Source organism: Bombina bombina, chromosome 6 (assembly GCF_027579735.1).
Source record: "Bombina bombina isolate aBomBom1 chromosome 6, aBomBom1.pri, whole genome shotgun sequence".
NCBI lineage: Eukaryota > Metazoa > Chordata > Amphibia > Anura > Bombinatoridae > Bombina > Bombina bombina.
The window spans coordinates 569703952-569720741 of record NC_069504.1 but is presented as its reverse complement, the minus strand read 5'-3'; the positions used below and the strand labels follow the sequence as shown (position 1 = coordinate 569720741).

At 39.9% G+C, this 16790-nt stretch overlaps 1 protein-coding gene across 2 annotated transcripts in view; it reads right to left on the bottom strand.

Moving 5' to 3' along the window:
* The window catches only part of LOC128663281 (uncharacterized), a 264171-nt gene that overhangs the window by 182052 nt on the left and 65329 nt on the right, over nt 1-16790 (bottom strand). For both annotated transcript variants that reach the window (XM_053717535.1, XM_053717536.1), the window contains exon 2: nt 16222-16467. In XM_053717535.1, the coding sequence (XP_053573510.1) occupies nt 16222-16467 (246 nt within the window). The remainder of the gene's footprint in view (nt 1-16221; nt 16468-16790) is intronic.

Sequence of the window (16790 nt, the reverse complement as noted above, 5' to 3'; positions counted from 1 at the left end):
CATTTATCTGTAGGAACTCTTTGATGTTTTTCTGGATGTACAGAATCTGCTCTGGAGAAGAGAGCAAGTGCTCCGGGAGTCTCCATGAGTGTCTAGAGGACATATAGGATGGAGCTTTTAAAGAGAACTGAATCGAAGAATGATCAGACCAAGGGCAACCCGGCATGGAGACCTGCTGAACAAGATCAAGAAGCCTAGGCTCACAGTAGACCTGATCAATTCTGGTATATGTGTTGTGTACCACGGAGTAATAAGAGTAATCTCTAGATGTAGGATGATGGGACCGCCATATGTCGAACAAATTATACTGTGCGAGAAGGCTATTGAATTGTCTAGCCGAACGCGAGGTTTGAGAGTCACATGGTTTAAATTTAGGAGATCGTCTATCTAATGTGGTATCTGTAATCATGTTGAAGTCACCTGCAAGGAGGAGGTTTTGGGACCTCTTAGAGGCTAACAGTTTTAAAAATTTTCTGAGCATTTTGGTTTGACCTGAATTAGGAGCATAGTAGCTAGCCAAGGTGTATGGAATGTTGTCTAATTTACAATTCAAAATTAGGTATCTGCCCTTACTATCTGAACAAGAGCTGACTTTTTCGTATAGCACTGACTTATGGATCAAGATTGCCACACCTCGAGACTTAGAGCCAAAGGAAGCTGTTTCTATTATCGGAAAATGTTTACAGTGTAAGGGTATTGGCGTTCCTTGAACACAATGGGTTTCTTGCAAAAACACCACTTTAGATTTGGCATGGTAGAGGTAATTTAACAATCTGCTCATTTTGTTGGGGGTATTAAGACCCCTAACATTTTGGGAGGTGCAAATGAAGGCCATCTTGTAACTCCGGTCAATTTAGTGGGGAGGGGGAGAAAAAAAAAAGGGGGAGGAGGAAGGGAGGGAAAGGAAAAAGAGGGAGGGGAGGGAGAGGAACAGGGGGAAAGGGAGGCGAATAGGGAGTTGGATACCTTGTAACTGTAATGTGAGTCACCCAGTACTTAGAAGCAACAGAAAAAAGTAGGTAGATTCCAATGTAGTAGTAGTACTTCTATACTATTGATTGCGGTATAAACAAGAAAAACCGCTCAGATAAACCCCCAGTCAAGAGGGGGTATTTTGTATATGAGAGGATAGAAAAGGATGATTCAAGGAGGAAGATAAGGGCGAGGAGGAGGAGGAGGAGGAGGGCGGAGGTGGGAAACAAGAGAAAAAAAAATGGAATAAAAAAAAAAAAAAAAAGAATGGATATTGATAGTTATACTATGACGTATTTATGGAGAAACTAAATATGAGTATAAAGTAGGGTTGTTATTGATAGAAGAGATGGGTATAAGACCAGGCGGCCAAATCACCTGCCACCTGCTATATATGACTAAAAGAAGGATTGTGAGTGTGTCAGTGTATCTACTATTTATACAGGGGAAGAGAGCAAATAGGGAGTACTATTTGTAACCTCTGTCTGGGGGTGAGTGATGGAGCGAAGAGAAAGAGGAAAGAAAAAAAAAAGGAAAGGAGAAAGAAGAGCATAAATAGACAGACTGCTGTCAGTAGCGAGACCAGTAAGAAATACATTGGTATAAATACAAAAATTCGACAACAAACAATTTAACATTCAGTTGTTAATCAATATAAACTCTATCAAAACTCTGCATATTTAAGTGTGCACCTGGATTGAGAGCATTCACCCATAAGGACCGCTACACAGGGGCGTATGCGCTGTAGGAAAGCTTAGACCCAAAGGATATAAGGAAAAGGATGCTTGGTCAAAGGGACATAATAGAATACTGCTAGGCTGGACCCAGTTAGGATAAACCACGGTCTCAGCTGCAGCGGACGGACGTCTACATCCACTGCAGCGAGCGGTCAAGTGAATCCCAGCGGTGCGAGTCTATCTAGATGCTATGGCCTTAATACAGAATCCTGGTAACCCCATATGGGAGTTAGAGGAGAGCTGGGGATGTGGACTAGAAAGTATAGCACTGAGTGCACAGACCCAGTGTCACACACCAAGCAGACATGCTGAGGTATATATAAGGGGTATCGCCAGATTTGGCTAAGGGAATCAGGGGGCAAGCAATATTGTTAGTAAAGGGGGCAGATATGGAGTAACTAGACAATCATCTATTAGCAGGGGAATTGGGGATACAGCCAGAATCCCTGTGTGTAATCTATTTGTGTGTCATTATCATAGTATGAGTCAGTATACATATAGGCAATACAACAATTTAGAAAGAATCATGAGTCTACCATATACACACACCATCGCAGTAGGCAGACTATATGCATGAAACTTACAGTAGACAGAATCATAGGCAATAATGGAATGTCATAGGGAAACACATATAGTCAATAATCACAAGAGATACGGATTTATCGGGATGGGCCAAAAACTCCATAGCTAAAGACTAAAAGGACCTCTCAGAATTTAGGATCTGAAAGGCATATATGAAGGGTGTCAAACATTTTGGTTAGGGGAAACGGGGGGCAGGTAGTATTAGCAAATTATATTAGTGGGGGGGGAACAGTTGCAAAACCTCTAGCCAATCCCATATAGGTTTGGAAATAGGAGAAATAGCCAGTATTTATGAGGGCTATCTATAAATGTGTTATTGACATATCGTGGGTCAGGGTAAATACAAACATCAAACAGTTTAGTAAGGAACATCAAGCTATCCTATCCATACAGCATCTCAGGAGGTAGTCCATACAGATGAAACTTGCAGGAGCTGAAAACATGAGTAATAGCAGGATGCCAAAAGGCAACATATGCCGTCAATAATCACATAATTACATATACTTATCTGTCACCAGGTGGGCTCACACAAATAGAGTTCAGGAAAGACCACAAGCAGATGTAGATTCAACAAAAGTGGTCAAAACACCCATAGGGAAACATTATTGGATCTCCTTAAGATGTAGAGTTAGAGTTGTGTCTTGGTGGGAGAACACCCCACTCGTGTCTGTCGAGCGGTTGTCTGTGGCGAGCAGGGCCAAGGAGGTCTGAAGTCGGCCACTCTGGATCAGCAGGTCTGTGTAACTGCTGGGAGGGCTGACGATGTGGTGAGGGAGGCGTTGTTGGCCATTCATCAGCGGAAGCTCGAAGTTGAGTATGTTGAAACTTGGGTTTCTCCTTACCTAGAGGGAGTAGATTCCACCTCTGGAGAAGTTCATATCCTTTGGTTGGTTGAAGAATTGTAAACATTTGATTATCCTTAAAGATCAAAAGCTTAATAGGATAGCCCCATCGGTATCTGACATTGTTCTTTCTAAGGGCATGTGTGATTTCTGTGAAAGTTTTCCTTTTTTGAAGGGATCTTGTAGATAAGTCGGGAAAAATGTGGAGATTTTTAAACTTGTCAGGTAGTGCAGGCTTAAGAAAGTGTGCCCTTTGGATGCGCTCCTTATATGTAAAGTAATGGAGGCGTACTATGATATCTCTGGGCACATCGTCAGATAAGCCTTTGGGCTTGAGTGACATATGAGCCCTGTCAATTTGGTCTTCTGACTTTGAGGTTGGAGGTGCTAAAGTGTGGAACAACTCCTGGAGGAATGACTGAAGGTCTGCAGTGGAGACAGACTCGGGCACGCCTCAGATCCTAAGGTTGTTGCGCCGAGACCTGTCTTCCAAGTCCGCAATTTTATCCTCTATGACATCAAAATGGTCAGATAGACGTTGGGCAAAGCAAAGAAGGTTAGATTGCTATGTAGAAAGGTCTTCTTGTCTCCTCTCTAGAGAATCAATTCGCTCATTAGTAGAAGATATTTCTTTTTTGAGCTCCGCTGTAGATGCTGTTAGTTTAGCCGTAAATGAGGCATGATGCTGATCTAATAGATGTTTCAGGGAATCCATGATAAATGAGGGGGTAACTTCCTCTGATGGGAGTTGCTGAAAGTTCTGTATAGCGGCAGAGGTCAATTCAGAAATGTCAGATCTTGGGGAATCAGGTGCCTCTGTCTCAGTTAGGGGCGGCGTACATGTGGGGCCAAAGTGATCCATAACTGTTTTTTTCAGAGGGAAGGTCTGCTTGTTCTTCTTTCTCGCAGAGTGTGACATTGCAAGCAGTCAGTAGGCAAGGATGCAATAAGAACAATATGAGTAGATAGATATATTTCCCCAATTGCATATATATATTAGGACTTTGATAGAGGTCAATGTACACTGAGTGGTAGGCAGGGATTGTGAGCCTAAGAGAGTTTACTCCATCTCTCAGTTAGATATGCAGTTCTAAATAGGGCAGAGTGGAAGAAGAGATCTATGGTGTTTCTTCTCTGGATGTAGCCAGCTGTATGTTAGAGCAAAGATGTATATGTGACTGAAGTAACAGCCACCAGCTGAGTCTCAGAGTGTCTCTTTAAGTTTAACCACCTAGGGTAATTTATTGTATTACATTAGGAGGTCTGTCATAAGGTATTCTGACTATAGCACTCAGTAGGTTAAAAGTAATGAGAGAACCTTTTCAAATACTCCTAGGCTGGCTGTAAGAAAGGAGTATCACCATGATGAGAGATATATAGCCTTCTGTAGCAAAATGAGCAAAACTAGTGTCATAAAGTGGCTTGCCTGAACAGCAAACAGGGACCAGATGTTAACAAGTTCACATAAATGGCTGCAGTAATAGATCTCAGTTGGAGCCCGTGTGCAATATTTACTGTCCTGATAATAAGTGTGGAGCATGGGTGTTCTATGCTGATGTTGTTTCTCAGTACCACTTATAATCAGGTGGCTTGCAACCTCCGTGTAATATGGGGAGTCTTAATGTTGTGAGGTATGCCCCGCGTGGGACCAGTATAATGCTAGGCTGTAGATCTGGCTGATAGGAGAGGCACATAAGGTATCCGGAATATATTTTATAGATACTGAGCCAGCTTGTGTTAGGTAATGTGCACCCTGGAAAGTCTCTGGGCTTATGTGCAAGACTTTAATGTCCGTGACTTATCAGCGGTATAAATTTTCTTAAGTGGCTAGGAGTGAGAAATAAAGATGGCGTTTTCACGCCACTGCACAAAAAATAACAGCCGTTACTCCCGGCACTGGATTACTACTCAGAGTCCCCAGCTGAATGTGAAGGTCTAGGTGTAGAGTAATAGACCTTGATCAGTGTCCATCTGATATGTACTTACTGTCGCTTGTTTAGTTATGGACCTGCGGTAGCACTGACATGGGAGCAGACCTTCTCCTTGCAAGGAAATGCGCAACTGAACTCCGGAGCGGAGCCCCAACCCTCCGGAGTCAGCTGCGAAGTGGGATTCGGAGGTTTTCAGGTGTCAGCCAGGAGTCAGCCAGGCGAATCGTGGGTAGGAGACGGCCCTAACGTTCTGTCACGTTTGCGGTCACAGGGCCTATGAGTGTTGCAAGTTCGGCACCATCCAGCCGAAAAAAGCACAGTGCGGTCAAAACTTCAGGTCAGCACAGACCGGGCAGTTAAAGGGGTTCAGCTAAGTCCTTTGTTAGGAGAGAATTACTTATCAAATATATGTAAATAGCTTCTACACTTTGTAAGGGTCAGGAGCTCAGTGAAGTGGTGACTGCTCTGTTTGATAGTTGGCTCCGCCCCCTGATTTTGATATTTTAAAGAGACAGCAATGTAATAAGCAGTTTACATCTAATATGTCTAGGAAAGATAATCAAGCCTTAAAATTTTTATGTGAGAACAAAGAGCTTATTTACAAACAGGCCGATAAGGGCAGAGCCACAGTGATTTTAGATAGAGGGTACTATATTAATGAAATACAAGGCCAATTATCTAAAACTGATGTTTATATGCCTTTAGCATTTGATCCCTTTACTAAAATCATGTGTGATATAAAGAAATGTGTACAGAGAGCTTTTCAGAACGGGCTCATTGACAGTGAGACTAGAAATTTCTTATCAAAGATGAGTATATAATTCCAGTGTTTTATACACTCCCGGAAGTCCACAAAAATTTGGGGGCCCCACCAGGACGCCCTATCGTAGCAGGCACTGATTCTATTTTAACCAATATATCCATTTACCTGGACAAACTCTTGAGGCCTTTTGTAGTACAAGCAATGTCTTTTATTAAAGACACTAATGATTTTTTTACTAAGATTGAGAGTATACCCGGTAATATGGATAAATGTATTTTGTACAGCTTAGATATTGTAAGCCTTTACACCGCTATACCCCACACTAGTGGTTTAGATACCATCAAGTATGTTATAGCAAGAAGTAATAGATTTACAATTATGCAACAGCAATTTATAATTGAGTTGAGGGAGATTATATTATATTGTAACTATTTTCTTTTTGAAGATTCCTTTTTTGTACAAAAACAAGGTACGGCTATGGGGTCCATCGTCGCCCCTACCTATGCCAATATTTTTATGAATATATTCAAAGAGAAATTTGTATATGAAAATGAGCTTTTTCTTCGGTGTGGCGCCTCCTGGTGGCGTTACATAGATGATATATTTGGCATTTGGTGGGGCGACGTTGGCTCCCTGCAACAATTTGTATTAGAATTGAATGCAGCTTCAAGGTGCATTAAATTTACCATATCCTGGAGTGAGGAATCTATTAATTTCCTTGATACTAAAGTGTATAAAGACGGTTCCCTGTTAAAAACAGATTTATACAGGAAAGACACAGATAGGAATAGTCTTTTGCATTTCACTAGTGCCCATGCACCTTCTCTGGTAAGATCATTACCCTATAGCCAGATGCTTATAGTTAAGCGTATTGTTAAAGATGAAACTCTGGCACTTAAGAGGTTAAAAGAGATGGGTTCTAGGTTTGTGGAGCGAGGGTATCCTTACAGTATGATACAAGACACTATTGATAAAGTGTTACAATCACCAAAGGACAGGGTCAGTAATGAGAATTTTCAAAAGAGAAAGGATCCTGATAGGATGGTGTTTGTTTCAGAATTTAGTGCTTACAGTACAGCAATACAAAGGGTTATTCGAAAACATTGGCATGTCCTCAGGGAATGTAACCCAGAAGTTTTGGCATTTAAAAAGCCCCCTATGCCAGCGTATACGAGACTCCCTAGTTTAAGGGATAGATTAATTAAAGCAGGTGTTGGCTCTAAGAAGAACTCAAACTTGGGGTTTATTACCTCAGAGATTAATGGTTGTTACCCTTGCTTAAATTGCTCTAGTTGTAACAATATGATTAAAGGAGATTTATTTACTCATCCCCTTACGGGACAGAAATTCAGGATTAGAGGTTACTATAATTGTAATGCAAATTTTATGATCTTCTTAATTAAATGTCCCTGTGGGTTAATTTATATTGGAGAGACGACACAAAGGGCTAGGGATAGGATTGTTCAACATAAATCCAACATCAGAACAAAAAATTTGAATGTGCCAGTGGCTCATCATTTTTTGAGTAAAAATCACACCATTGCACAATTATGATTTCAAATTATAGATCACATACAAAGTCCTAGGCGAGGGGGCAATAGAGAATTGCTTTTGCAAAAACTTGATTTTTTTTTATTAATAAATTAGACACATTAGCCCCTAATGGAATGAATAGGGAATTGGATCTAAATATATTTCTTTGAAAAAAGGTAAAAGCATTATAAATTTTATGTAAGTTTTTTTCTTTAAACACTGTCTTTTGTATTCTGTGATTAATATCTTTGCAACTACATCTGTAGAATTTAATAAGAGTTGGTTAATTAGATGTCAGGTGAAAGAGGTGTGGTTTTTACCTGTTTATACCTGTAGGTATTTAAGGTGTTGATGCTTTGTTAACATTAAATGAACATGACTAAGGGTGCATAACCCGAAACGTTGTTCTGTTATATCTTGCTCCCACTATGTGGAAATAAAGATAATTTGCTGATAAAGAAAAGTGGTGCTGCTGCTATTTTTGTGCTACATTCTTTGGAGGATTTTTGCAGTAATCCTGGAGCGGCGTGCACACAGCTCAGGTTTGGAGTGCTGGATATTGAACTGGTTTTACCTTTCAGCCCCTATGGTACTACTCAATCACATTCCCAATGTGGGATTTGCATACCGCAAAAAGCTTCTGCAACTAATGCTTACATGTGCTAAACGTATTATCCCTAGACCCTATTCCCAGCAGTGGGAATCCGAACTTAACCATGTACTGTCTTTGGAAAAAAGGCATTATTGCTTTATTGGTAAAAGAGAATATATACTAGATGTAATCTTTATCTGGGAGCAAAGAACACGTTAATAACACTGGAAATTATTTTTTTGCCAGTGGTAATGCTTTGTGCACCGAACCAAAGATTTATATACATAATTGCCTATTTATGCACGTGAACTGTAAATAACTAGGTTTTTCTTTCTTTATTTCTATATGTTTTTACTATTATTTCTATTTTTATACGATGTGGTTGTAACACCTGGGCAAAACATTGCTACAAACCCTTATTCCCCTTGTTCCCTTAGTTTAGTTTTATTTCCTTTCCATTTTCTTCTTTCTTTTGCAAAACTGATTTATAATGTACTACAATCTTTGAGAAATAATCATCTCCATATGTAATGCATCTCAATTGTACATTTATATTTGTTTGTTATTATATATGAAAACGTCAATAAAAATCATTTAAATCTTATATAGTAGGTATAATGCACCCCGTGCAGTTAAATATGGAGCTAGCAGACACCGCCTCCAGCCTAAGTGAGGAAGGAAGGCAATCTATTCCCCTGTCTTCTGCTTGCTGCTTAGGTTTTCTCAGAAATGCACCCATCTATTCTTAATCTACACAGCTCTCACTCTATGCAGCTATGCATGCCTCCCATTTTATTTATGATTGATAGCTAGTTCATTTCCCGTCTGTCAGACTGCACAGATCTTTAGATTTAGATAATCATTTTGAGTCCCAACTTAAGACCTCTCCCCTATCTGGATATTTATTCAGAAGCTGCTCAGATATGAGGTTTTGCCAGCCCTTTGTCTTTATGAGCTAACTGTATCGGAGGGTTCTGCTTATTCCACTATTGTGTCTCTGTCGGAGTATATAGCTCTCTTGTAAAAGCAAGCTGCCTGCATATATGGCACCAGAAATAGAAGTTTTCCAGTTGTACACCTCACTTGGATCTATCTGTTATATCTGCCTTCACAAGTGATGGTAGTAGTGCTGCGTTAAGCCAGACCCCTGCGCTTAATAGTATTTTGGCCTTATTAAATTATAGTTATTCAGAGTAGAAAGCTTAGTATTAGTGGTATTAGATTAGGTTTATTTTTTTAATTTTGAATATTTCGGTTTATTTTTTTCTGTAATTGTTGACTTTTTTAATTTTTTTGTACATTTTTGATTTAAGTATTGTAATTTAATTTTAGGTTTCATTTTTAAATTAATGTAAGTTTTTTTTATTTTAATTGTAATTTAGGATTTAATATTTTAATTGTAATTTAGGAATATTTTAATTTATGTAATGGGGTTAATTTAGGGAGTGTTAGGTTAGGGGGCTTAGTGATTAATTATTTGCGTTGTGGGGGCATGGCGGATTAGGAGTTAATAGTTTAAATATCTAGATTCAAAACAAGGAAAGAGACGCACAAACATATCATGCAACGCGTTGATGCTTGATGAAACGGTGTGTACCGTGAAACGCGTTGCATGATATGTTTGTGCACTACACAGCATGAGCTGTTGTTTTTAATACTGTTTTTATTGTGTATTAAACCTATTTTTAATTATACAACCTCATTGCTGAGTGCATTATTCTACGCTACCTGTGGACCTCGCTCCCCTGGATTTCCTGACTCAGCCCTGTACAGCTAGCTGGTGAAAACCAGCCTGCTTCTATTGGCACATTGGAGTGCTGCCACAGAATGTGAGTACCCTGTACTTGTCTGCACTCTCTGTTTGCTGGTTATCGATTCACACATATGGCGCATCTTTCCTTGTTTTGTTTCCAGAGTTGTCTACCATTATATGGTGAAGATTGAGTGCTGCCTCTTTTCTTGTGGATTATCCCTGTGGACTTCATTTCTTATCAACTTTTATTTCCCTGTTCATTCACCAAGGACTGTGATTTTTATTGGTGACTATATTCTTTTTTGTTGTGTTTTTTGGAGTCTCCAACAATATACTAGCGCCCCCTATAGGGCTTTTTCCCTTTTTTCTTAAATATCTAGATTGCATTGTGGGGGCATGGTGGATTAGGGGTAAATAATTTTAATAGATTGATTGCATTGTGGGGGCATGGTGGATTAGGGGTTAATAGTTTTAATAGCTAGATTGTGTTGTGGGGGCATGGTGGATTAGTGGTTAATACATTTATTCATTTATCCATGAACATTTATAACTTATTATGACCTAGGGTTTAGTTCTGGCCTTAAAGGAACATGAAGCCCACATTTTTTTTCTTTCCTGGTTTAGGCAGAGCATGCCATTTAAAACAACTTTACAATATACTTCTATCTAATTTGCTTCATTCTCTTGATATTCTTTTTTTTTTTTTAAAGCATTTTTAAAATAGGCTCAGTAATTGCTAATTGGGAGCTGCACATAGATGCCTAGTGATTGGCTCACCCATTTTCAACAAAGGATACCAAGAAAATGAAGTCAATTTGATACTAACAAGTACATTGAAAATTGCATGCTTTGAATCATGAAAGTTAATTTTGATTATCATGACTTTTTTAATGGATCAGATGATTCAGATCATTGTCTTTCCAATCCAGTTTCACAGGAAGCATAATATTCAGGCCTTTGTTTATGCTCTAATCAGGATTTGGCCTGTGTTTTGGCCTGTGAATCTGCCTTATTGTGGTGCTGTTTCCAATTCCTTTATAGCAGAGCTTTCCAAACCTTTCATGTTGGTGACACACTTTTTAGACCTACATCATTTGGCGACACAGTAATTCAGGTGTACTAGCAAACAGGAGGTTAAACTAACTTGTTTTAAGAGATACGGGCACAATCACATACATAAATTATATAATAACGAAATGTATTTACAAGTAACAGTAAGTATGTGCAAGAATTAAAAAAAAGTTTAATAACACCAATAGCTACTTACTATTTTAATGGGATGTATGAGGTTGATGGTATGAACACAGTTTCTGAATATTTAGTGGAATATTAGATAAAGACACTCGCATTTCGTCATCAAGAATTTTTAGGCTTCCACTTCCTATCCATATTTCAAGAGCAGGAGCAGCAATGCACTACTGAGAGCTAGCTGCAAAAAAAACACAACACTGACTTCAGCTCAGTGTTTAAGCTTCCGCCCTAGTACAGCTGACTACTTCAGGGGCTGCAAACCCACTGCTGTCCCACTCACTGACTACACATGCAGTCATGAGCCGATTGAGGAGACTACACATGCAGTCACGAGCCGATTGAGGAGACTACACATGCAGTCACGAGCCGATTGAGGAGACTACACGTGCAGTCAGGAGCCAATGTGCCACCAAAGCCACCAATGGGAATAGTTTCAGTTCCCACTGAGCTGCGCCAATAGGTTAAGATGATCTGTGACCCACTAGGTATCAATCACATGTCAACCACGTGATATGCGCAGCAGGCAGGCGGAAAGTCGGAAACCAAAAAAAAAATAAAAAATTTAATTAAAAAAAATTTGTGCTGAAGCAGGGACACACCTTCACACTGCCCCTGACACACTAATGTGTCACGACACACAGTTTGGAAAGCACTGCTTTTTTAGTCTATACATTTATTGGACCTACAGTTTTTGTCCTGGAATGTTTGGTTATTGTTTGCCATCTTCTCAGCTAGGAGGGTTTCAGAGTTGTCCATTCTAGCATAAAAGCTACTTTTGTTTATCTATTATAAAGATAAGGATGTTTTGATGACTGAGGGGGGCAATTTATTAAAGGTTAGGCAAACTGTCTATGTGCTTCACCTGTAATTGCGCCCCAGCTCACCTCCGGAGAAGCGTATGTGTGCCCAAATTTATATAAAAAAAATAGACGTAACTTTGCGCTTTTTGTAAAAAGCGAGTTGGGACATAATAATGATAAATTTCGCCTGTCGAAAAAAGCATTTTTCCCTATTTATCATAGTACATCCATATAAATATTTATGCCGCCATGTCTTGATCATAAAAAATGCGCTTTTAGGTATCTATTTTGCGCATATTTGATGTGTTAATGTATGTATGGCAAATAAAATAACACACAATTTAATTATAAATTTCATTTCCCTATTGACGCAAAGCAATGATAAATAAGAAACTCGACGTATTTGTAGGTCGGGCTTTGAAATTACGCCTATTACTAATGTATATTGGTGCACTCAGGAGCCTAAGCGAATGCAAGCGGAGTGCGAATAATTTTATTTCAGATTTGCGCAATTATATGCGCAGATTGCTTACATAAATATGGAGATAGGGTCGTATGTGTAGTTTTGGGTGCAATTGCAGGCGGATTACTTTTATAAATCACCCCCTGGGTATTCCTTCTTGTCTAAGGTAATCACTTTAGAAACTATCAAACTGGAAATTGTTGTTCCTTCTCTTTGTCTGAATCTGATCGTAATCACCTAGCAAAAATGTAGTTGTTGTTTTTTTTCTTCTCTGACACAAGGGGACCACTCTAGTTTTTATTTCAGTCGCCAAAAGTCAGTATGGACAACTTTAAATACGATTGATAACAATTTAATAAGGTGATCACAGTAATTTAACTATTTTTTGCAGCCTTCTCATCTGGAATTAAATATAATAATTGTATATTCTGAATCTGCTGGTCCTGCTGGATCCCTCGCAGAAATATGACTTATAATAGTGTTTAAATGTAAGTAGTAAAAAAGATCAAAATCATCTTAGCACAGGGGTATGAAAAAGGCTTAGCAGCAAAGGGGTTAAGGGTAATATTGCAGGGTAAAGCACTTTAGAAAAGTAATTTTGCAGTAAAGGAGAATAAAGGTTCAGTGGGTATTAAGATTTGGGAATATGGAATTTGGAACTGATGGTAGTTGTGGAGCCATTAATGCAAGTGTTAAAATTACATATTTTTATATATATGTGTGTATGTGTGTGACGTGCAGTCACCTGTCCTATGTGTGTAATTACACTTTTTTTGTTATAATTTGTAATAAAAAAAATATAAATTTTTGTAATTTTTTTTTTAATTTTATTTTTTATTTTTTGTTTGTATACTCTACCCCGCAACCACTATAAAATTCGCCAACATGGCTGCACTCAAATGCAAAGTATTTTTTTTTATTACTCATCCATATTGCGCAAGGAAGGAGAGGCTGTGAGCCCTCCTGTTGCACAATATGGATGTCTGAGGATTTTTTTCTTATGGGACCCACAGAGACTGCCACCCAGTGGTTAAGTCTCTTAGTTTGCAGCCCATATCACTCCCAAGAGGCTGCTCTTTAAACACCTCAGGAGCTCAGCCAAGTGCCGCCAGCCAATCAGCGTTCGTGAGTGACGTCATCATGGTCTGGAGCATCGGGTGGGAAGAGACAAGAGAGAGGCGCGCTGCATAGTGTGAGTGAGCAGAGACTTTGGGCTACTGGGCTTGACATTGATAGCAGCCCTCAGCCGCTGCAGCGCCTGACCACCACCTGCTGAGAATGTGAACTGTTCAACTATGCCAGTGGCAACATAAAAAATAAGTAAGTAGGAGAGAGCCTGAGAGTGCCGGTTGTGCTGTGGAGCGGAGCTCCCCCGGATTGAGGAGGACTGAGTGATGGATTGTGAAGTGATGTGAAGAAGGGCAGAGTATCGTGAGTGAGAGTCACAGCAGAGCAGGAGAGAGCCTGAGAGTGCTGGTTTGCACGCCGCTGGAATGAGGAGCACTGTCTGGGAGTTATGTAAAGAAGAGCAGACCGAGATACTGAGATCCCCCTGCCAGGAACAGCAGCCAACGGGAGAGCAGCAGCCCAGTAACGGGAAAGAGCAGCAGTCCGGTGCCATAGTAGCTGTACTGAGGACCAGCACACACGTATTTAGATAAGGAGGAGCTGCCCCGTAGCAGCCAGAGACAACAGCTAACAACTTACAGTGCTGCAGCCAAAAACAGGTTGGAATTTACTTAGTAAATTAGCAAAAGAATTATAGTTTTGCTGAAGTCAGAAGACTTTTATAGAAAACATTGCAAACCACTATAAAAGAATTGCACATTGGTACAGTAGTTGCTCCCCCCCCCCTGTGTCTCTCCCCCCTGTGTCTCTCCCCTCCAACCCTGTGTCTCTCCCCCACTCCCCTGTGTCTCTCCCCCCTCCCCTGTGTCTCCCCCCCCTCCCCTGTGTCTCTCCCCCCCTCCCCTGTGTCTCTCCCCCCTCCCTGTGTCTCTCCCCTGTGTCTCTCCCCCCCTCCCCTGTGTCTCTCCCCCCCTCCCCTGTGTCTCTCCCCCCCCCTCCCCTGTGTCCTCTCCCCCTCCCTGTGTCTCTCCCCCCCCCTCCCCTGTGTCTCTCCCCCCCTCCCCTGTGTCTCTCCCCCCCCTCCCCTGTGTCTCCCCCCCCTCCCTGTGTCTCTCCCCCCCCCCTCCCTGTCTCTCTATCCCCCCCCCTCCCATGAAAATAGTATTTTTAATAGACTTGGGGTGCTTTTTATAAAAACAGTAGCTGTACTGTGCTTAGTTCTGAATCTATCTTGTTAATCTGTACTTTTCATGTGAGCACTAATATACATTTGTCACTATTTAAATTGTCCTGTATGGTTTCATTTCCATTAGTTTATTAGTATCCTGCCCTGAACTGTCTAATATGTTTGTCTAAATCCTGGAACTGCGGGGACATATGATCTACACATCTCAATAGTATTGTAAGATCCAATAACCCTTTTACTGCCAGTGGCCCAACAAGCTGAATGTATTTATATTTTGAGGGGACAATGTCTACTTGTGACTATTTTCATTTAGCAGAACACATCATGGCCCAGCCTTAAAAATATGGTCTGTGGTGAAGCAGAACACAGTCTCTGCCAGGCTGGAACAGTTACCCAAAACTGAGCTCTCCAGAAAGGTGGGACTGTGGGTGAAGTTCAGTTTCAGATGTATTTTAAAACACAGGAGCAGCCTCTTTAAAATATAGGGAAGATGTAAAAAAAAAAAAATTCTAATTTTATTAAGATACATATATTAATCATGACTTGTAGAAACCTGTTGTCTACTTGCTAAATCATTTGGTGTCTGCAAGGAAATTTATGGTACATTATGGTACAGTAATCAAAACTGCTCAATTAAAAAACAAAAACAACTTAACTTTTATTATGTTTTCTTAGTGTCCTTTTGTTGAAGAGTAAACCTTGGTGCAAGGGCCTACCCAAGTTTACTCTTCAAGGTACAATACCAAGAGAGAAGAAGTAAATTGGATTTTTTTTTCTTGTAATTTCATATTTAACCTGAATCAAGGTTTTATTTTTACTCTAATGGCCCTTATTTTTTAACAGGGCTTCTCTCTCTCTCCCTCTCCCTCTCTCTCTCTCTCTCTCTCTCTCTCTCCCCCCCATCTGTCTCTCTCTTTCTCTCCCCCTCTGTCTCTCTCTCTCTCCCCCTCTGTCTCTCTCTCTCCATCTCTCTCTCTCTCTCCCCCTCTGTCTCTCTCTCTCCATCTCTCTCTCTCTCTCTCCCACCCCCTCTGTCTCTCTCCTTACATGTCTCATTCTCCCCATGATCTCTTTCTCTGTCTCTCTCCCCTCTGTCTCTCTTTGTGTCTCTCTCTCCCCTCTATCTCTCTCTCCCTGTCTCTCCCACCCCCTCTGTCCAATTTACATCTAATATCTAATTTCCTTCATTCTCTTGATATCCTTTGTTGAAAATCATATCTAAATATGCTCAGTAGCTGATGATTGGTGGCTGCACAATAGATACCTCATGTGATTGGCTCACCCATGTACATTGCTATTTCTTCAACAAAGGATATCTAAAGAATGAAGGCATATCCTAGCCAGTGCCTCACCTGCCTCTGACCTCACTGGTATATAACCCCCACAATGTTTAATACTAACTTTGGAGGGTGCATTTCTCATGCAGCAGTGTATGTTCTGCTCTAACATGAGCCCATATATAGGAACTCCATATTATTTGAAATATAGGTGTTCAATGAATTAAGTTGTGACAGAAATAGAATAGTGCTCTAAATGTCAAATATTTATTTCTGGAAAGTGGAAAATAAGCCACTGTCATCACAACTGGGAAGACTGGAATATGCCTTATAGAGTAATTTACTGTTAATTCAGTTTGTTTTTCAACAGTACATCCACAAACTACATTTGACAATACATTTTTTAAATAAAATCTATAGCTCTTTATGGAGCAATGTGTTTTCACTGAAAATTAATTACATTTAACTTACCAGTTTTTGATTGTGTAATAAACATATAGTGCAAGTCACAAGGTTTATCATACATGTTTTTAGAACTGCAGTTGTTTTCTGTTTTACATGCAAATACTCCAGTATGAGGAACCACAAGATTAGTTGCACATGTGAAGTTTAACCCCCAAACAGTCTCTATATTATACCACAGAGTAGAGTTATTATCTTCATGTGATGAGTTGCATGCTATTTCCATTCCATCATAAAACGGAATAAAATTCAGTCCTATAAGAATAGTCATTTGTTAGTTTACATTAATTAAAATACAACTGTTATAAAACAGAAGACAAGAATGTAGATAAACAGTTAACTATTACAGATATGATGGAAAAATCAAAAGCAACACTGGAAACATAGGAAGAAGAATGATAGAAAATAAAAAGGACAATCTGACAAAAATATTATGGTAAGAAAGGCCAGAAGAACAGAGAGGTAGAATCAAAGAAAGATTATCAAAGAAAGAGAACTGCTATTCAAAGAGAGGTAAAAAAGGTGGGAAGATGCAAAAATAATGTAGAGGGTGGGAGGCCGGAAAAAGCATGAAGGTA